The sequence below is a fragment of the Bufo bufo genome, chromosome 2 (assembly GCF_905171765.1).
Source record: "Bufo bufo chromosome 2, aBufBuf1.1, whole genome shotgun sequence".
Taxonomy (NCBI): Eukaryota; Metazoa; Chordata; class Amphibia; order Anura; family Bufonidae; genus Bufo; species Bufo bufo.
In genome coordinates, this window is record NC_053390.1 from 23711953 (window position 1) to 23735371 (window position 23419).

The following is a 23419-nucleotide window of genomic DNA, read 5'->3' on the forward strand; positions in this document are numbered from 1 at the left end:
CGTAGAAGGGGGGGGGGGGGTACTGTCATGCCCCACTCTGACGATGTGCGGAGGTCGGCCAGGATTGCAGCACGAGTTTAGTGTTTGTTTTGGAGTCGTGCTGGATCCGCCCCTCATCAGGTGCACTGGGTGGAGTCATTAGTTTAAATAGCTCCTCTGCCCAGTGCCCTGAGCGGATTATATTCATCATTGTGATCTTGGAAGCTAAGAAGGAAGGTTGGCTGTCTGCTCCAGCTCAGGAAGATAAGTGTTGTTTCTAGTTGGTTGTTTTGTGTCATCTGTGTCATCTTTCCCATCCAGGTTCTGTGCTAGCAGGCTGCTCCTAGTTCCCACTTCACCATCTCAGGGAATTCAGGGTTTTGTCAGCCCAGGCACGGGGACCTCTCAGATCTACCTTCAAGATCTGTAGATGGGCTGAGCAGTGCAGAGAAAGAGGTCAGGGATTAGCTAGGAGGTGACCCTTCCCCTGTCTCTCGCCCAGAGCCTGGTTGGTTCGTTATCTGTCATACTGAGTGCACGCCCGCCGTGACATCAGGTGGATACACAGCTGATAGTCCTATTGAATAGACTGTTAGAATTTGTATTATGGCAAGAAAAAAGCAGCTAAGTAAAGAAAAACGAGTGGCCATCATTACTTTAAGAAATAAAGGTCAGTCAGCCGAAAAATTGGGAAACTTTGAAAGTAAGGGCTATTTGACCATGAAGGAGAGTGCTGGGGTGCTGCGCCAGATGACCTGGCCTCCACAGTCACCGGACCTGAACCCAATCGAGATGGTTTGGGGTGAGCTGGACCACAGAGTGAAGGCAAAAGGGCCAACAAGTGCTAAGCATCTCTGGGAACTCCTTCAAGACTGTTGGAAGACCATTTCAGGGGACTACCTCTTGAAGCTCATCAAGAGAATGCCAAGAGTGTGCAAAGCAGTAATCAAAGCAAAAGGTGGCTACTTTGAAGAACCTAGAATATGACATATTTTCTGTTGTTTCACATTTGTTTGTTATGTATATAATTCCACATGTGTTAATTCATAGTTTTGATGCCTTCATAGTCATGAAAATAAAGAAAACTCTTTGAATGAAAAGGTGTGTCCAAACTTTTGGTCTGTACTGTATATATCCACGACAATTCCCTTCAATTATATTTTTAAATCAATTTGAAACCTGATTTCTCTCAGCCAACAAATGTCTGATTAAATCCAAATCTGGTCTATTTCAGATTTCCTCTTTTATTGATATATATATATATATATATATATATATATATATATATATATATTATATATGTATTAAGGCAATTTGCCTGGATTTGTGGGAGGGGCTGAGGTCTGCCTCCAGCCTATTTAGGGCACTCCCCTTACCTGGCTCCTGCACCGTCTGAGGTCTGAGCTTTTGGAGAGAGGAAGTCGCTTGTGGAGTTCTGGAGAGTTACCTGCTGAATTTCTGGGAGTTTTTCGTTGCCATCAGTTTCTGGATTTGGAGCATTTCAGTTCTATTTTTCCGGCTTCACTCGGTTCACTGTGGGTCACGTTTGCCCGTTAAACTGCGGGTCTACCATACGGTACAGCCGGGGCCTCACGGTTGCCCCCTGTACCGGTTCAATTCATTTCACCACACGCTGCACTAATGTCACGGCTTTCTCGCACAAGTCACCAGCATTTCATTTCTGTCATGTCTTGTTCATGCATAAATTTATCTACACCGTACCACCACTCCGGTCAACACCCCTGCGGCATGCAGGCAGTGGTTTTCTGGGCTCATCCCCCATTTCTGTTCATTGCATTTCACCCCACACATTCATGCCCCCCCCTCCTCTTTTTCTTCATGTTGTAGCGGCTGCCCAGCAGCACAGTAGCGGTGCGCACGGCACACACCCTCCCTCCATGACCGACATTTCTGGGCGCACCGCTGCGTCAGGCGTCCCCTCCCCACCGCCTCCGGCCTGTTCCACCGCTCCTCCTGCCGCGCGGTCGATGGCGGCCAGCCGCGTCCCGATGCCTGGTCTGCGCACGCGCGGCCGGGGTACTGCGCATGCGCGTCGATACGTCGGCGTATGCACGGTGTCCCGGCGGCTGTCCAGCGGTGCGTCTGATGCGGGGAGCCGCCGTCGGGTGGTCTAGTTCCAGCCTGGCCGGTGGAGCTCCGGGTCGGGCGTTTTTCCACAGCATGCCCCCACCTGCACAGTCAGCACAGTCAGGGGGGCATCCAGCACTCCCCAAAAAATGACCCCTCCATATTAAATCACCCCAGCAGCCTCCCAACATAAACTGGAACCCCGCCGCATATCAAAAAAAAAAAAAAGTTGGAGCATTCCTGTTCCATTTATCCTGCTTCATTTCGGTTCACTGTGGGTCGCGTTTGCCCGTTAAACTACGAGTCATCCACACGGTACAGCACGGGGCCTCACTGTTTTGTCCCCTGTACCATTTCATTTCACCAACGTTGCACTCATGTCACGGTTTCTCGCTTGCAAGTCACTTGCTATTTTTATGTCTGTCATGCCTTTGGGTTATGCATCGGAATTTGACCACAGATTACCCCTACTCTAGCCACCAACCCTGCAGCAGCAGCCAGGTCATTTCCGGTGCTTACCTCCCATTTCAGTTCTCATTTCATTATCACCCCACAATCACTCACATTCATGCCCCCCCCCCTTGTTTCATGTCCAAACAGCATGGCCAGAAGTGCTCACTTAACCTTCCGTAGCGCAGTCCACACTGCACACACCCTCCCTCCATGGTCAGCATGGCTGGGCTGCACCGCTGCTTCAAGGCGCCCACCCCACTGCCTCCGGTCCGTTCCGCCGCTCCTCCTGCCGCGTGGCCGATGGCGACCAGCCGCGTCTCATTGTCTGATCTGCGCACGCGCGGCCGGGGTACTGCGCATGCGCGGCGGTATTGTCGGCGCGTGCGCAGTGTCCCGGCGGCCATCCGACGGTGCGGCTGGTGCGGGGAGCCGCCACCAGGTCTGTCCGGCCTCCTGGATGGCCAGCGGAGCTCTGGGTCAGGCGTTCTGCATCATGCCCTCACCTGCACAGTCAGCGCAGCCCGGGGGGGCATCCAGCGTTGCCTCCAACAACCCCTCATGTTAAAATCACCCCAGCAGCTCCCCGAACATAATCAGGAACCCGCCACATTGCACCATGGAAAAAATAAATAAAATTAATTAAATAAATATAATAGATTTACAGACACAAGAAACCCGCCATATAGTACATGGCCACACGCTCCAAAAGAAAACAATATATAAACCCCCATACAGTCCGCACGTTCACACGTTCCGCAACATCATACGGCCACATCACGGGCCTCATTTCTCACACCATCCACACAGGCATGGCATTCTCACAGGCTTATGATCCTCTGGGAGTCATGCCAAAGGTTCAAACCACAGTCCACACTCGTCATACTACTTTCTGTCTACCCCCCCTTTTTTAGGCAGTCAAGCTTAAACATATTTGCGCTGCACGTGTGTCCAGTGAATTTTTCTTGCTACCAGGTACGTACACCTGCTCATAAACGATGGTTCTCCTTACATTTCGGATGGTCCCGTTAGGGTCAGCGTGCTGGCTTTAGGGGCACTATAATCCCACTAGGTTACCCCCTCTTGGCTTCGCCATCAGTTAGTGGTCCAGCGAGGACAACACCCCGCCTCAAACGTTCAGAGGCAGCCGCCCATCGAGCCACTTGTTAGTAAGCCGCCTCGCGTGTTGCATAGAAAGGGCCTCACCTGTCACTCCCTTCCCCTAGTCCTGTCTTACAGTCACCGAGAGGCCAACACTCCTGCCACTACGACAAGTGGCCTCATTAACCCCTCGCGCCAACTCATAGATAGAGCCTCTCAAGCCGCTTGGCAATTAGCAGGGCCTCATCTGTCACCATGCAAGTATAATTTTTCGCCGTCCGGCCTAGCTAGCTTGCCAGCACGATCCTGTGTTTCCCAAAGCTAATCAACTATTTTTGTTTTACTATGTTTCTGGAAGGGATAGAGAACTTCTCCCTACCTGGCACCCCTGCTAGATCCATCACTGCTACCCAGGGAGACGATCTAGCCAGTCCAGCATCCATCAGATCCTGGACAATCCCGCGCATAACGACGGAGTTAAGGAGACGGCATGTTCCCTTCCCCGCCACGGCGAGGAAAGCAGAGCTTTTCCGGCTGCTGCGCACGTCAACCGATAACGGGGAGGCAGGGGAAGGACCTAGCCAGTCCAGCACAAGGGATATACATGCCATGCTGTCCGCTCTAATGACATCCATGTCTAAAGTCAACGCCAGGTTTGAGAGGCTGGAATCGGTCACCACGACCCTCTCCTTGGCAGGGCCACCACCGGCAGCGTCACCGGTGCCGGCCAGATTGCCAGTGATCACGCCGACCGTTAGCCTGGAGGACCAAGAAGTCAGCCCGGCGCACATAATACCGGAGGAGGAACTTGGGGTACCCATTGCCACCAAGAAGACAGAAGGGCCAGACACGGTCATCACCTTCCTGGGTATCCAGTTGGATTCAGCCTCAATGCAAGCCAGTTTGCCATCCGGGAAGATCCAGGACATTCTCGCCCACATAGACAACTACCTTCAACTCGGCACCTGCAACCGCAAAGAACTACAGTCCCTGCTGGGCTCCCTGAACTTTGCCATGCGCATCATACCTCAGGGTCGCTCATTTATATCACGGCTCCTGCACCTCCCCCCTTTTTCCTACACGACTCGCACAGGTTGTCCCTGGATGCCCACGCTGCGTCAGATCTGGGTATGTGGAGGAGATTTCTGTCCACCTGGAATGGCGGGAGCTTGTTTCTCCCTCAGCTGTCGGACTCTTCCCCCTCTATCTGGTCAGATGCGGCATCTACCACAGGCTTCGCGGCCATTTTTGGGAACGATTGGCTGTGGGGCGGCTGGCCTCCTGCGGTCCGGGGTTTGGAAGGATTCTCCACTGCCTCAGCGCTTTTCGAGATCTACCCCATCGTGGCGGCTGCCGTGGCGTGGGGTCATTCATGGGCAAACATGTCGGTCCGGTGCTATTCAGACAACCAGGCGACCTGCCAGATCATCAACAAAGATCATTCCAAATCCCTCACAATCATGAGGTTTCTGCGGAGATTTACTTGGTTGGCCGCTTGCAATAATTTCTTCTTACATTGTTCCCATGTCCCGGAGGTGTGCAATACGGCAGCTGACAATCTGTCTCGCTTCAAATTTCAGGCATTTCATCAGGCTCTTCCATCAGCTACACCCACAGCCTCCATCAATCCATCATTTCAACAGCTCATTCTGGATTAGAAGTCATCATGTGGCATAGCCCGACTTTGTCCCGCTTAGCACTGTCAGACAATACACATAGAACATACAACAGAGCGTTCACACTATTCAACAGGTTCCGGATGGAACACAACATCACGCACCCCTTTTTGTCTTGACGTCTCTTCTGGGGTTGCTTCTTTCTGCCACCTTAAACTTAAAATGTCATACAACACCATCAAACTATATCTCACTGGCATTCAACATCATATGCTAATCATACACCCCAATAACATCAGCTTCATGGCCTCGCACCAGATCAAAACCATACTCAGAGGTATTCAGAAGTCGGAACCCGCACGTCCAGCCCAGAGGCTGCCCATAAACGATCATATCTTCAAAGCATTATCCGACTTGCTGGACGCCACGCCTTTTGAAGCAGATATCAACTCCATCATCAAAACAGCAATTTACTTGGCCTTTTACGGATTCCTGAGGCCCGGGGAATTCACTACAACCTCCACGACCCAAACCTCACCTTGTCTTCTTGTCTCCCACTTGACGAAACACATGGATCATTACATCCTGTCCTTACCTCACTCCAAGAATAGTCAGCACTTACCCGTCAACATTTCATATTACCCCACGCACAACAGATGGTGTCCAGTCAGGGTTCTGGATGCTTACAGCCAGCGTCACAAGTTTCTACCCTCTCAACCGCTACTTCAGCTTCATGGTTCGGTACTCACCACCACCACCTTCATGACCCATGTCAGGTCATCCCTCACACAACTGGGCCTCAACGCTGCCAACTACTCGGGGCACTCCTTTCGCGTTGGAGCCGCGTCCACGGCCTCCAGTGCCAACATCCCTACTCATGTCATCAAGGAATTTGGGGCGCTGGAAGTCATCCGCTTACTCACGATACATTCCCAATCCAACACAAGAGTCAAGAGTGGCTTTCCAAAACATGTCGGGTTAAGCTATTCATGTATTAATTGGCTACAATAAACTGGTTTCCATTTTTGCCCTCTTCTTTCTCAGGCCTACCTCATCCACGGTTTCGGCACACCACAACCGACTGCACTCATTCCCTGCTTTCCCAGGGCTCTTCACTGTACTACCGTAAGCGCCTTACACAAGTATTAAGGAAATTTGCCTGGATTTGTGGGAGGGGCTGAGGTCCGCCTCCAGCCTATTTAGGGCACTCCCCTTACCTGGCTCCTGCACCGTCTGAGGTCTGAGCTTTTGACCCTCCCACCACTCCACTCATTCATAACTCATTTCTTCCATATCTTTTCCTTGGGTGGGCCCTCTTCTTTCTCAGGCCTACCTCATCCTCGGTTTCGGCACACCACAACCGACTGCACTCATTCCCCGCTTTCCCAGGGCTCTTCACTGTACTACCGTAAGCGCCTTACACAAATATATATATATGCATAATTAACCTTACCGACCTAGAACGGAATTGATTTCTTTGGAAATGATACAGTGTTTCCAACAGTACATATAAATCTCCCTGAATCGGATAAAGTTTTTGGATGATACTGTAGGTACACCCCAATCTTATTCCAAAACAGATACTATACACAAAGTATGGTTCATTGAATATATATAGATTTATATTATATTAATTAATTATCCTATAAAATATAGGTAAGGTTATACTATACCAAAATGTCAGCTAGCAGAAATCAGTTTCAATGGTTCTAAGATGGCTGCCTCCAATGGCTGAAAAGGTGGTCAGGTGGCTGGATCCGATGGATCAAGATGTTTTCAGGTCTCAAGATGTTTTCTTTAAGATGACCATCCCAAGCTGATTCAAGAAGATCATTCCTCTGTCAGCCCATACCATCGTTTTATCCCATCTAAAATGGGACTGGCCTGGTTTAATCAACAACTAGTGACATCACGAATAGCACCTCCTACCGGTTTCGCAATGCATTCCTTAATTCTATTCTGCCACCAGATTGCACCAGAGGTCCATGTATACATTTTGGGAATTAATTCGGATTTTACTTATTAACTGATTTTAAAAACAGGATTTGGAATGTCTAACACGGAAACAATAGAATGTTGACTGTCACCAAACAATCATATATACACTTTGTTAACTTCCAGTCTAGTTACACAATACAAAGTCCTACTCTATTCATACAAACACCTTTAGATACAATTCCCCCAGACATCCATTCTATTTCTAAATCTAGGATTAAACCTATCAAATTAAGACAAATACTATAAAGTCCCTTTTCTATTCACTGGGAGAGACCAATTTCTGGTGATACTTTGGTCTATTGTCTTAAAGTGAAAATACACTATTTGCTTATACTCACCTGTGTCTACATCCCAAGAAAAAGTTTTCTGAGACTGAAGTAATTCTTTCACGTACACATTGAGACTCTTAGAAGAAATTCCCCTAATTCTTATAATAGATATCATGAATATACTTATATATAAGGCACTTATATGATTATACTTTACTTCCTATATCTTTGGATAACATTTAGGATATAATATCTAATAATGTGAATCGCTCTCTCTCTATTCACTGAAGATAAACTAAAACTTAGCACATTTCTACTCCAATGTCTTATCTAAATAAATACTTTTCATTAGACCTTGTGAAACCTCTTTCTCACAAAAGCAGACTTGGGTAAACACTTTTGTACAGATTGTTAACCTAAAGTTAGTAATTCTGAGTTCAAAAGATCCTGAACTCATCCTGTTCTTTCAAAATATGACAAAATAGTTGTCATATAGCACATATATCAGGATATCAAAGTCTATATATATATATATATATATATATATATGATGAATTCTTTTATATTCAAAAGTTCTGACAAATCCCCACCCCCTTCTTCCCACGTTAGTCAAGGATCCCCTTAAGGCCTAACTGGGAAAAGGTCAGAAGAATTATCATGTTCATCAATATATTTTACTTTGAAAGAGGTCACCCCCTTTCCATCCATCCTGATGAAGAAGGGTCTTGTCTTTTCCTAGAATTCTGTCCATCAATTTTTCATCCAAGTCTTTTGTCGTATTATAAAGTTAATCCTGGAAAAGTATATTATCTTAGAGGTCCTGTGTCCAATGGTTTTAGCATGTAAGAAAAAGCAAAACTTGGCAACAATCATGCCATTATTGCTGTGACTTTGTTCCCACGCACAATGTACCAATTTGGTACCTTTCCCAAGCTAAAATGGGGATATCCGGTATCTTAATCCAATGAATGTCCTTGGATCTAATTTCACAAAGTTTTTCAGCTTTATACTCTTCTCCTCTGTCAATACGAATCCTGGAACATCGGTAGCATGATTATGTCATGAGGACCTTTCCATGATGGGAGGAATTTCCTCTCTTTTACCCGATCCCGGGCAAAATTGTAGCGATACACTCTATCTCCTACCTCATACTCCTTCTTGGTAGTTTTCAAATCATTATAAGTCTTGTTACTTATGGTGGCTTTCTCAAGGTTCTTCTGCGCGAAAGCAAACACATGTTGAAGATACTTACAAAACTCCTCCACATACTGATGTGTCGTGGCTGCATCGATCAGGTTATGATCTGATATGCGATACAACAGATGTTGCAGAAGTATCATTCTTCTTCCCGTTATCAGCTCGAAGGGTGACATCTTGGTTGCAGCACTTGGAGTGGCTCTAATAGCCATGAGTACTAATGGCAGCTTTATATCCCAGTCTTTACCAGACTCCTTAGCATACTTCTTAACCCCTTAAGGACTCAGCCCTATTTCACCTTAAGGACTTGGCCATTTTTTGCAAATCTGACCAGTGTCACTTTAAGTGCTGATAACTTTAAAACGCTTTGACTTATCCAGGCCGTTCTGAGATTGTTTTTTCGTCACATATTGTACTTCATGACACTGCTAAAATTGGGTCAAAAAAGTTAATCTTTTTGCATAAAAAAATACCATATTTACCCAAAAATTGTGAAAAATTTGCTAATTTCAAAGTTTCAGTTTCTCTACTTCTGTAATACATAGTAATACCCCCAAAAATTGTGATGACTTTACATTCCCCATATGTCTACTTCATGTTTGTAGCATTTTGGGAATGATATTTTATTTTTTGGGGATGTTACAAGGCTTAGAAGTTTAGAAGCAAATCTTGAAATTTTTCAGAAATTTACAAAAACCCAATTTTTAGGGACCACTACAGGTCTGAAGTCACTTTGCGAGGCTTACATAATAGAAACCGCCCAAAAATGACCCCATTCTATAAACTACACCCCTCAAGGTATTCAAAACTGATTTGACAAACTTTGTTAACCCTTTAGGTGTTGCACAAGAGTTATTGGCAAATGGGGATGAAATTTGAGAATTTCATTTTTTTGCCTAATTTTCCATTTTAACCCATTTTTTCCACTAACAAAGCAAGGGTTAACAGCCAAACAAGACTGTATCTTTATTTCCCTGACTCTGCCGTTTACAGAAACACCCCATATGTGGCCGTAAACTACTGTACGGCCACACAGCGGGGCGCAGAGTGAAAGGTGCGCCGTATGGTTTTTGGAAGCCAGATTTTGCTGGACTGGTTTTTTGACGCCATGTGCCATTTGAAGCCCCCTGATGCACCCCTAGAGTAGAAACTCCATAAAAGTGACCCCATCTAAGAAACTACACCCCTCAAGGTATTCAAAACTGATTTTACAAACTTTGTTAACCCTTTAGGTGTTGCACAAGATTTAATGGAAAATAGAGATACAATTTCAAAATCTCACTTTTTTGGCAGATTTTCCATTTTAATATTTTTTTTCCAGTTACAAAGCAAGGATTAACAGCCAAACAAAACTCATTATTTATGGCCCTGATTCTAGTTTACAGAAACACCCCATATGTGGTCGTAAACCGCTGTACGGGCACACGGAAGGGCACAGAAGGAAAGGAACGCCATACGGTTTTTGGAAGGCAGATTTTGCTGGACTGTTTTTTTTGACACCATGTCCCATTTGAAGCCCCCCTGATGCACCCCTAGAGTAGAAACTCCAAAAAAGTGTCCCCATTTTAGAAACTACGGGATAGGGTGGCAGTTTTGTTGGTACTAGTTTAGGGTACATATGATTTTTGGTTGCTCTATATTACACTTTTTTGTGCGGCAAGGTAACAAGAAATAGATTTTTTGGCACGTTGTTATTTTTTGTTATTTACAACATTCATCTGACAGGTTAGATCATGTGGTAATTTTATACAGTAGGTTGTCACGGACGTGGCGATACCTAATATGTATACAATTTTTTTTATTTATGTAAGTTTTACACAATGATTTCATTTTTAAAACAAAAAAAATGTTTTAGTGTCTCCATAGTCTAAGAGCCATAGTTTTTTCAGTTTTTGGGCGATTATCTTAAGTAGGGTCTCATTTTTTGCGGGATGAGATGACGGTTTGATTGGCACTATTTTGGGGTGCATATGAATTTTTGATCGCTTGCTATTACACTTTTTTTACACCGTTTTTATTTTTATTTTTTTACGGTGGTCACCTGAGGGGTTAGGTCATGTGATATTTTTATAGAGCTGGTCTATACGGACGCGTCGATACCTAATATGTATACATTTTTTTTTATTTATTTAAGTTTTACACAATGATTTCATTTTTGAAACAAAAAAAATCATGTTTTAGTGTTTCCATAGTCTAAGAGCCATAATTTTTTCAGTTTTTGGCCGATTATCTAGGGTAGGGTATGATTTTTGCGGGATTAGATGACGGTTTGATTGGTACTATTTTGGCGTACATGCGACTTTTTTGATCACTTTTATTACCTTTTTTGGGAAGTAACCGCGGGGATCAGAATCGTCTAAAAGCGCAGCAAACCGCAGGTCTGAATTGACCTGCGGTTTGCTGCGATCGCCGATACGGGGGGGTCACATGACCCCCCCCCCCCCGGCGTTGTGACAGGATGCCGGCTGAATGATTTCAGCCAGCATCCCGTTCGGATTAACCCCTGGGGCGCCGCAATCTCATTTTAAACTCATGACGTACCGGTACGTCATGGGTCCTTAAGGACTCGGGAAACATGCCGTACCGGTACGTCATGGGTCCTTAAGGGGTTAAGGATGTTGACAATAGACTGTTTATAGCACTCAACGGATCCACTAGATGCTGGACGATAGGTAATGTGTAATTTTCTCTTCACACCCAAGATCTTCCACATCTTCGCCATTACCGCACGTGTGATCCACGGTCTGAATCGATCCTTAACGGTAACCCAAATCTGGAAAATACATGGTTAATCAACAAAAAGGCACAGGTCTCGGCTGTGTTATTGCGGGCCGGTAGACACTCTATGCATTTGGTAAACACGCAATTGACTGTCAACATGTATTTATTCTCTCGAGACGACCGGGTAACAGGACCAATAAAATCTATTTGGATATCGGACCAAGGTAATGAAAAACCCTTCTTCTGAAGTTGAGCACGATGTGTATGACCTTGAGGTTGAAATTGAGCACACACCAAACAACCTCGGCAGTTAATTTGTACATCATTAACATATCAGGTCAATAGGCATAATCACGTAATGACTCATATGTAATCTTTTCTTCACGATAACCAGCTGTAGGCGCATCATGGTCATGTTGTAACATCAAACCTCTAAACGTAGTGGGAACTACCCATTGTTGAATACCGTTTTTAGAGGTTCTCATTAATAAACCATATTGAATACTAAATTTGGATTAAGTAATCGGAGATCTTCCTTTTGGCCATAATCATCTTCCGATATGCTATTATTACTAGGATCCTTAATATGTTTATAAAAGATTCCTAATATAAGATCTTCCTTCTGGCTTTTGATCAGATCCTCACTGGTAGATTCTTGGCTCCATTGGGCTACACGATTTTTAGTTTGGACCTTAGCTTGTTGTCTTTTGATAGCATCAGTTTATCAGCTAGGTCATTACCCTCTTTATCTATATTCTGGGTTTTGAAATGACCTTTAGTCTTTTTCCAATAAACGGTTAAACCATTACCTTGGACCAATTCGTCTATGACACAAAACAACTTGGCGTGTTTCACCGGTTTATTGTTGGACCGTAACATGTGATTCCTCTTCCATGTGTGAATTCTTTGATATTGTGCTCTATAGCAATCTTAACAGTTTGGTATACAGCAGCTAATTCTGCTACCTGGCTACTTTTAGCACCAATACTGTATCCCACTGAAATATTAGGAAATTCATCTGTCCAAGTAATGCCAATTCCTAGTTTTCTTTCATCTCCTATCATGGTGTGATAAGCACAACCATCTATATACACACGTTGAAGTAAAGGACAATAATCTTCATCATATACTTTGTAAGGGAAAGATTTTTGTTCTTCTAGAATATCATCTACCATCTCTTCTTTATGATAATGAGCGGCACAGTCATGCAGTTCGGTGAGTCCTTGGGCTACTGGACACTTTTTATTTTGCTTAAACCGAACTTCCAACGGCCATCCTTGTAAAGACAAGGTCCAAGCAGTGATTCTGCTATTAGACAAGTTACCATCCCAAATTTTCTCACTCTGTAAGTATTGTAGGAGTTGGTGTGCCGTTTCAACAATGATTTTCTCACCCTGAATAAAACTTCAAAAGTTTTGAAGTGCCCAGACTGTGGCTAATAAAGCTTTTTCACAGTCGTTAAACTTTATTTCTACCGGCGACAGGGACTTACTTGCATAAGCAATAACTTTATGCAATTTATCCTGTTTTTGGCATAAAACAGCACTAATACTAAGATCTGTAAAACCAGTTTCCAGATAAAAGGGTTTACTCCCCTCTGGATAAGGTAGACACGGGGCTTGGGTGAGTTTTCTTTTAAGCTCACTCATGGCTTTACTCTCTTCCCTCCCCCCAGGGTACACCTTTCTTTAACACCGGCTGGCTGGGCGCAAGTGGAGATAAAACGCCGCCCCTTGGGCAGATTGAACACGATTCAAGCAGGTTATAAAACTTCATTTTACTGTATTTATAAGGTGGACAGGGGGATACTTAGATGATTCTAATACACTTTATAAGACCTGTACTGTCATATATATATACCTTAATATGCTTTTTGGGCCTGTCAGTGTCCCTTTAAATCTACACCGGCTCCGTTGCTGCCTTAGACTTAGATCATTTTCTACGCCAAAAACTGGCATAGGAAATGATAAATGAGACGGGCCGGCCGGGACACCCCTTCCCCACCCACGCCATTCCTCCTTTTCTTAGAACTGATGTAAGTGTCTTGGCAGGGAAAGAAATCTCAGATTTTGCCGCAAATCACCTTTGCGAAAAAATCTGCGCCAAATATATACCAAAAAGTGGTATATATTTTGTCATAAATGACCCCCTTAGTTCTATTTTTATGTATGTGTGAAAACAAGCAGAACGGAATTTTTTCTATTGCATCGATAAAAATACATATGAAAAACATAATGATATAGGAAATTCATAATTCTAGTAAAACAGTTTCCTGAACGCAAAGAATTTAATAAGTAACATCAAGAACAGGAGAACCTCCTCCTAACAACTCCATTCTAGTCTCCACCCTGGAGGAATGGCTGATACCAGAGAGAACAAGAGCCCTGACTACCGACCAGGACCTGCCCAGTATCTGCTGCACTGCCAGAGCTGAAGGACCTGGGGTGACGTCACCGTCATGTGATCAGTGCAGGGGGCGGGGCTCAGAAGTGAGTCACTAATCACATGATGGTGACATCATCACAGGTCCTTCATCAACTCTATTGCTGAGCTCCAGCTCCTCCAATTCTCTCCTCTTCTCCTGAATGAGCCACCAAGGATGGACAGGAAGGAGATCAGCAGAAGAATATTAGACCTCACCTTGGAGATCATCTCCCTGCTGAGCGGAGAGGTAAACTTTTCTAGATTTCTCTCCTCTTTATTGTATTCTGTAACAAGTCAGACATCGGGAAGGAGAATCCATCATAGGAAGTTATAGGAAGAGTCCAGGGTCCTGGAGAACGGCCTCCAGACCTTCCAAGTGATGGAGAACCTGAAGATCAGCCCCTAGTATGGCGAGTGATGTGTCATGTGACCAATAGTCATGTTGTAGGAGCCATGAGAAGGTAAGTAGGCACGTTGTACCAGGAGGAAAGGGCCAGAGGAGAGCACATGGCCCCTGAAGGGTTTATTCCCTAAGTGTCTCTCTCCATCCACAGGAGTACACAATAGTGAAGAAGACATCGGGGGACTGTGTGACTCCCATCATCCATCTCCAGGAGTCAGGAGGGCGGAGCAGGACCCCTCCCCCCATCACAGAGCCTCCCCCTCACCCCCTGATACATGAGCAGAAGATCCTAGAACTCACCCAAAAGATGATGGAGCTGCTGACTGGAGAGGTGACACTGCTGGGAATACTGGGAAATTCTCCAGTAACAGCACTGGAGGGGTCTGGGTGATGACGGTGTCATTGTGTTGTCAGGTTCCTCTAAGGTGGCAGGATGTCACTGTCTATTTCTCCATGGAGGAGTGGGAGTATATAGAAGGACACAAGGATCTGTACAAGGAGGCCATGATGGAGGAGCACCAGCCTCTGATATCACAAGGTAAGAGCCATCATGTGCAGTGTATACACGTGTGTGCAGTGACATGTAATGGAGGAGCACCAGCCTCTTATATCACAAGGTAAGAGCCGTCATGTGCAGTGTATACACGTGTGTGCAGTGACATGTAATGGAGGAGCACCAGCCTCTTATATCACAAGGTAAGAGCCGTCATGTGCAGTGTATACACGTGTGTGCAGTGACATGTAATGGAGGAGCACCAGCCTCTTATATTACAAGGTAAGAGCCGTCATGTGCAGTGTATACACGTGTGTGCAGAGACATGTAATGGAGGAGCACCAGCCTCTTATATTACAAGGTAAGAGCCGTCATGTGCAGTGTATACACGTGTGTGCAGTGACATGTAATGGAGGAGCACCAGCCTCTTATATCACAAGGTAAGAGCCGTCATGTGCAGTGTATACACGTGTGTGCAGTGACATGTAATGGAGGACCACCAGCCTCTAATATCACAAGGTAAGAGCCGTCATGTGCAGTGTATACACGTGTGTGCAGTGACATGTAATGGAGGAGCACCAGCCTCTTATATCACAGGGTAAGACCCGTCATGTGCAGTGTATACACGTGTGTGCAGTGACATGTAATGGAGGAGCACCAGCCTCTTATATCACAGGGTAAGACCCGTCATGTGCAGTGTATACATGTGTGTGCAGTGACATGTAATGGAGGAGCACCAGCCTCTTATATCACAGGGTAAGAGCCGTCATGTGCAGTGTGTACACGTGTGTGCAGTGACATGTAATGGAGGAGCACCAGCCTCTTATATCACAAGGTAAGACCCATCATGTGCAGTGTATACACGTGTGTGCAGTGACATGTAATGGAGGAGCACCAGCCTCTTATATCACAGAGTAAGAGCCGTCATGTGCAGTGTATACACGTGTGTGCAGTGACATGTAATGGAGGAGCACCAGCCTCTTATATCACAAGGTAAGAGCCGTCATGTGCAGTGTATACACGTGTGTGCAGTGACATGTAATAGAGGAGCACCAGCCTCTTATATCACAAGGTAAGAGCCGTCATGTGCAGTGTATACACGTGTGTGCAGTGACATGTAATGGAGGAGCACCAGCCTCTTATATCACAAGGTAAGACCCGTCATGTGCAGTGTATACACGTGTGTGCAGTGACATGTAATGGAGGAGCACCAGCCTCTTATATCACAAGGTAAGACCCATCATGTGCAGTGTATACACGTGTGTGCAGTGACATGTAATGGAGGAGCACCAGCCTCTTATATCACAGAGTAAGAGCCGTCATGTGCAGTGTATACACGTGTGTGCAGTGACATGTAATGGAGGAGCACCAGCCTCTTATATCACAAGGTAAGAGCCGTCATGTGCAGTGTATACACGTGTGTGCAGTGACATGTAATAGAGGAGCACCAGCCTCTTATATCACAAGGTAAGAGCCGTCATGTGCAGTGTGTACACGTGTGTGCAGTGACATGTAATGGAGGAGCACCAGCCTCTTATACCACAAGGTAAGAGCCGTCATGTGCAGTGTATACACGTGTGTGCAGTGACATGTAATGGAGGAGCACCAGCCTCTTATATCACAAGGTAGGAGCCGTCATGTGCAGTGTATACACGTGTGTGCAGTGACATGTAATGGAGGAGCACCAGCCTCTTATACCACAAGGTAAGAGCCGTCATGTGCAGTGTATACACGTGTGTGCAGTGACATGTAATAGAGGAGCACCAGCCTCTTATATCACAAGGTAAGACCCGTCATGTGCAGTGTATACACGTGTGTGCAGTGACATGTAATGGAGGAGCACCAGCATCTTATATCACAAGGTAAGAGCCGTCATGTGCAGTGTATACGCGTGTGTGCAGTGACATGTAATGGAGGGCCACCAAAGGTTAGACTCTTTACACATGACGTTAGGTCCCTGAATTTTCCTTGTAAGTCAGACATATTGATGGGTTCCATTCACCTGAAGGATCTCCGGTGGCTTCCTGCTAAAGTAATTCTCCTCCAGGAGCTGTTGGGGGATGTCTCGGTGCAGATGCCCCTTTTTGATGCAGTAGATGATTGTTGAGCTCTTCATCTCTTGCCTAACCCAGTTCCTACGGAAGATGATAGGAGGATCTGTTGTCTGTCTCTCCTTTTCCATCATTGTCGGCAGTAATGTTGTCAGCAGTTTGTTCTTCAGTAGCTCTTCTGTGGGATCAGACCAGATAGTCTTCTCCTCCGCGCACTAGTCATTAGTGAGCCTTGTACTTTGATGTGGATTCTATCTCATGAAATTTACCTCATAAGCAGAGGTGTCCTCTGGTGCTGTAGAAGGCTGTTAAAAGGATTTACTCCCCCAGCCATATAGATCTGTATGCTCATCCTCAAAATGTACTAGTGTGGAGAAGGAGCCATCGTCCCACTGCCTGCCATTTGCTCTCATAGACCAGAGAATATTTTGTGCCTTTGGTCTGCTAGGTGCTGAGACCTCGGCACAGGTGGTGAGAGAATATTGTTATTTCCCCCTAATAACTAAACCTAGAAGTGAAGGAGCTGAGAGAAGTGTTTGATCTATAGACAGATCTACAGGAGGCCATGTATTCAGTCACTGTGTGCTTGTGTCTCCACAGATGGATCCAGGAGGAGAAATCCACCAGAGAGATGTCCCCATCCTCTGTATTCCCAGGACTGTCCAGAGGAGAAGGTCCCGGAGAACCCTCAGGTAGATGGAGCTGAGCCCTATACACATCTATATAGGGGGGTCCTGCAGTCATAGAGGGGTCATAGATTGTGGGGGTCTCTTATGTGGATCTGTTAGATTTCCCCCCTGTCTGCTGTATTGTACTGAATTGTTACAGATGATAAATCAGGGGGAAGATCTGACTGATATTAAAGTGGAGGATGAAGAAGAGAGGATGATGGGCGATCCCCCGTGTAAGAGTGAGGAGGAGAAGGACATTCCAGGAGATGTCACCACAGGTATGGAATCATGAATGGAGAAAGTGACTTCAGATTCTGTCCTTGGTGCCTTCAGGGCAGGAGGAGAATCTGATCACCGGCTGCTGCGCTGCTCTTTGATTGGAGATGTCCCCATCACATCATGTAGTGTTTCCCTTATCCAGCTGACAGTGATCACTGGGGATTAGGCAGGCACAGCTTTTGTGTCTGTGATATCATGATCAGTTATATGTACCTCGTGCAGGAATTACATGCCGCCAGTGACCTTCATGTACTGATTGTGCATTGAGGCTTTGCAAAGATGTATGGATTATTTTTTTTTTTTTTCATAATGGTTAAAGGGGTTTTGCAGTGTGAGATATCAGCAGCAGAGGAGGAGGTACATTAAAAAGAGTTTGTCAGCTAATCCATAGGTGGGCATTATAGTATGGACTTTACTAGTAAAACCACAATGTCCATCAGGTCTAAGAGATTGATTTAATAATGAATGCAGTTTGTGATGAGGAATGTCGTGATAGATCCTTTTACGTTAACTTATTGTATTAGTGTGATGCCCACTTTGCATATAAATGTCAAATATGTTGTCAGAAGACAGGCTTGTTGGGTTTTTCACAATATTGAGCTAGATTTGGGTAATAAAATTAGGTGTAGACCAGAATCCTGAACTTTGTGGTATAGAAAACGTTAAAAGGCTGGAATCACACATTCAGTTTTGGTGCTGCTTTTTGAACCTCTAGTTCCTGCTGGATACACTTCCAGCCTAATAGGAAATCTATATATTTGTCTACTCTAGATTATTAACTCCACAAATATTTTTTTTTTATCTTAGCAGAAAATCCCAGTACAAATTCTGAAGGAAACTTGTTGTCACTAAATTATAAAGTAGAAGATGAAGATATGCAGTGCTCTTCAGGAGAAAATATTAATGTGCATCCAGGACTTCACAGTACAGATCTGTCATATAATCTTCCTAATTATGAGAAACCTTCTCTTGACCAGAAAGAGGGTGAAATGTTTCACTATGGTAAAGTGTTCACAAAAAGATCAAGTTTTTTTACATACAGAAGAATTTGCATCGGGGAGAAGCCATACTCCTGTTCAGAATGTGGGGAGTGCTTTACAGATAAATCACGTCTTGTTAGACATAAAAAAATACACACAGGAGAGATGTTTAAATGTTCAGAATGTGGGAAAGGTTTTAAAATCAAATCAAATCTTGCTATACATGAGAGAATTCACACAGGAGAGAAGCCATATTCATGTTCAGAATGTGGGAAATGTTTTAGAAATAAATCACATCTTGTTACACATGAGAGAAATCACACAGGAGAGAAGCCGTTTTCGTGTTCAGAATGTGGGAAATGTTTTAAAGATCAATCAGGTCTTGTTAGACATAAGAGAAGTCACACAGGAGAGAAGCCATATTCATGTTCAGAATGTGGGAAATGTTTTACACAAAAATCTGATCTTGTTAGGCATGAGAGAAGTCACACAGGAGAGAAGCCGTTTTCGTGTTCAGAATGTGGGAAATGTTTTACACAAAAATCAGATCTTGTTAAGCATGGGAGAAGTCACACAGGAGAGAAACCATATTCATGTTCAGGATGTGGGAAATGTTTTACACAAAAATCAGATCTTGTTAAGCATGAGAGAAGTCACACAGGAGAGAAGCCATATTCATGTTCAGAATGTGGGAAATGTTTTACACAAAAATCTAATCTTGTTACACATCAGAGATTTCACACAGGAGAGAAGCCGTATTCATGTTCAGAATGTGGGAAATGTTTTACAGAAATACAAGGTCTTGTTAGACATGCGATAAGTCACACAGGAGAGAAGCCGTATTTGTGTTCAGAATGTGGGAAACGTTTTACACAAAAGTCTAATCTTGTTACACATCAGAGAAGTCACACAGGAGCAAATTTCTGAAATTGAATCAGTCAGCAGATTCCATTTGGGTACAAATAAATTCAAACCAAAGTGACAGTGCTCAGATTGCCCTAGTAAATTGTGGATGACATTCTGAAGTCTTGTAGGGCTTTAACGTCAAGGCAGCATTGACAATCTTAAAGTGGCAGTAAAATATATAGATATGGATAAACAGATGGTGGCCGGTGGTAGTAAGCAAACTGTTTAACAACACATTGCACTTTTGGCTTTGTTATGCTTTTTAAAATAAAATAAAAATTCCAACCCTTTTTTCGGGGAGATTCGATGGTATGGACGTTACATTGACGACTTGCTGCTGGTATGGTCGGGCGGTGTGGCGGACATACCATCGTTCTCCTCTTATTTGAATAAATGTATTGAGACTCTCTCTTTCAGTGTTCACCATAAAACTATGTCTGTTAATTTTGGGGATTTATGTTTGAAAGGCGACATTGCAGAATCTACGGTCCGTACATCTACCTTTAGAAAAGTGACAGTGGGTAATACAACACTTCTGGCCACATCCTGTCATCCTCCCCATGTAGTCCGCAATATACCCAAAGGTGAAATGATACATGCCAGACGCAATTGCTCAGATACGGAAACATATCTTCAGGAAACTGCTAATACAGGTAAAAGACTGAGGAATAGGTTGTATGGTAGTAGAAATGGGAGCAGTACAATATTAACCTGACAAAGTAGATCTGCAACTGTGCAGGGAGTAGTAGTAAAAGCAGCAGGTGTAGTAGTAGTTGCAGCATCAGATGTACAGTATAAAACATGACACACAAGGCAGGAGATTTGCGGCTATGTAGGAGTAATAGTAGTGGCAATGGTGGCAGTAGTAACTTCAGCAGTATGGTATGTAATTTGAGAGACTAGGCAGAAGATTTGTACCTTTGTAGGGGTAAAAGTAGTGGTGGTGGTGGCAGTAGTAGCTGCAGCAGTACAGTATAAAATCTGACAGACAAGGAAAGAGATGTGCACCTGTTTAGGATTAGTAGTAATGGGAGCAGTACAATTTTTAACCTGACAAAGTAGAAGATCTGCAGCTGTGTAGGGGGTAGTAGTAATAGCAGCAGGTATAGTGGTAGCTGCAGCAGCAGGAGTACAGTATGAAACATGACAGACAAGGAGGCAGCAGATTTGCACCTGTGTAGGGGTAGCAGTAGTGGCGTTGGTGGCAGTAGTAGCTGCAGCAGTACGGTATGAAATCTGTCAGACAAGGCAGGAGATTTGCGGCTATGTAGGGGTAGCAGTAGTGGCCGTAGTAGCTGCAGCAGTACAGTATGAAATCTGACAGACAAGGCAGGAGATTTGCGGCTATGTATGGGGTAGCAGTAGTGGCAGTAGTAGCTGCAGCAGTACAGTATGAAATCTGACAGACAAGGCAGGAGATGTGCGGCTATGTAGGGGTAGCAGTAGTGGCGGTAGTAGCTGCAGCAGTACAGTATGAAATCTGACAGACAAGGCAGGAGATTTGCGGCTATGTAGGGGTAGCAGTAGTGGCAGTAGTAGCTGCAGCAGTACAGTATGAAATCTGACAGACAAGGCAGGAGATGTGCGGCTATGTAGGGGTAGCAGTAGTAGCTGCAGCAGTACAGTATGAAATCTGACAGACAAGGCAGGAGATTTGAGGCTATGTAGGGGTAGCAGTAGTGGCGGTAGTAGCTGCAGCAGTACAGTATGAAATCTGACAGACAAGGCAGGAGATTTGAGGCTATGTAGGGGTAGCAGTAGTTGCTGCAGCAGTACAGTATGAAATCTGACAGACAAGGCAGGAGATTTGAGGCTATGTAGGGGTAGCAGTAGTAGCTGCAGCAGTACGGTATGAAATCTGACAGACAAGGCAGGAGATGTGCCACTATAACTGAAAGCAACCACCTAAAACTTAACTTTTATTTAAGATTCTTTAACAATAAAACAAGTCCCAAATAGGACTAATATATATGTAATGCAACTACAGAAGGAACTATGATAACCTGGACAGTAAGCCAGTAAATAGGGAATTACATTGGGACAACACGTCTATATACCTAATGTCTGTCCCTGTTTAACCCTACAAAAATTTGCTCAGCCCAGAGATACACCTGTATGGTAGGGGTACTCTGTCCACGTAAGTTGGCTAACCTGTCCTTAAAAATGCCCTAACTTAAATCTAATACACTATACATGATTGAAAATCCCATTAATTTGATACACAATACTTGGTTCACAGTCCCAACGCGTTTCCCCTTGTGATAATTAAGGTTCGTCAGGGGACAATTGGTATCAAACACTGATAATTAAATATCAAAACAAGTATATCAAAATAAACAAAGGAAAAAAAGAAGAAAAAAGGCAGGAGATGTGCACCTATGTTGTGTCAGAACTTTTGAATATAAAATAATTAATTTTATATATATACACAGTGTATATATATATATATATATATATATATATATATATATTCTGATATCTGTGCTGTATAACAACCATTTTGTAATTTTGTATTATTTTGAAAGGGCAGGATGAGTTCAGGATCTTTTGAACTCAGAATTACTAACTTTAGGTTAACAATCTGTATAAAAGTGTTTACCCAAGTCTGCTTTTATGAGAAGGAGGCTTCACAAGGTCTAATGAAAAGTATTTATTCAGATAAGACATTGGAGAAGAAATATGCTGAGTTTTAGTTTATCTTCAGTGAATAAAAAGAGAGCGATTCACATCATTAGATGTTATATCCTGTATGTTATTATGTTAAGATATAGGAAGTAAAGTATAATCATTTAAGTGCCTGATATATAAGTATATTCATGGTATCTATTATAGAAATAGCAGAATTTCTTGTATAGTCTGAATGTGTATGTTACTATGGGGAGTTAATTATTTCAGTCTCAGGTGTTACTTCAGGAGAATTGTAGAGAGAGATCATGAATAAATAGCGTATCTTCAATTGAAGACAATAGACCAAAGTATCACCAGAAAGTGGTCTCTCCCAATGAATAGAAAAGGGACTTTATAGTATTTGTCTTAATTAGATAGGTTTAATCCTAGATTTAGAAATAGAATGGATGTCTGGTGGAGTTGTATACTAAGGTGTCTGTGTGAATAGAGTAGGACTTTGGATTGTGTGACTAGACTGTAAGTTAACAAAGTGCATATATGATTGCTTGGTGAGAGTCAACATTCTATTGTTTCCCTGTTAGACATTCCAAATTCTGTTTTGAAAATCAGTTATTAAGTAAAATCCGAATTAATTCCCAAAATGTATAAGTGGACATCTGGTGGTAGAAAAGAATTAAGGAATGTATTGCGAAACCGGTAGGAGGTGCTATTCGTGATGTCACTAGTTGTTGATTAAACTAGACTGTAACGGATCTCCTAGCACCCCGACTGGGTACCTCTGTCGAATGCTGCTCCTAGTGCTTCCTGAGGACTCCAAGCACTCCACTTGACACTGTACGCGCTGCAGACCCCACGAACCGCCGAAGCTTAGTTGAGGTCTCGCCGTCTCCTACCCACCCTGGACCTACAACAAGGCTCCAGGCTCCAGTGGGTGAATCTCTCCTAAATACAGAGAGCAGGAACAGCTCTTACAAGAGCTAGTAGTTATGCCAGGGGAGTATAGCAAATCTTCAGCGTATAGCAATCCCCAGTGTTGATCAGTTACCCAAACACCAGCCTCAGCATGGTAAAGGGTAAAAACAGGAACTCTTTATTTTAACACACAAGCATTGACTTATACACATTTTCCAACAAGGTTGGAACCCACAGGGTTTAGTAAAAACAA

The 23419-nt window shown here is 44.0% G+C and overlaps 2 protein-coding genes across 2 annotated transcripts in view; one reads left to right on the forward strand and one right to left on the reverse strand.

Moving 5' to 3' along the window:
• LOC120991885 (zinc finger protein 271-like) overlaps positions 1-20169 on the forward strand; it is a 78320-nt gene extending 58151 nt beyond the window's left edge. Inside the window, exons 6-7 of the mRNA XM_040420628.1 lie at positions 17700-17739; positions 18548-20169. Coding sequence (XP_040276562.1) covers positions 17700-17739; positions 18548-19647 — 1140 coding nt within the window. The 3' untranslated portion in view covers positions 19648-20169. The remainder of the gene's footprint in view (positions 1-17699; positions 17740-18547) is intronic.
• LOC120991124 (zinc finger protein 585A-like) overlaps positions 1-23419 on the reverse strand; it is a 2129672-nt gene that overhangs the window by 486344 nt on the left and 1619909 nt on the right. The window lies entirely within an intron of this gene.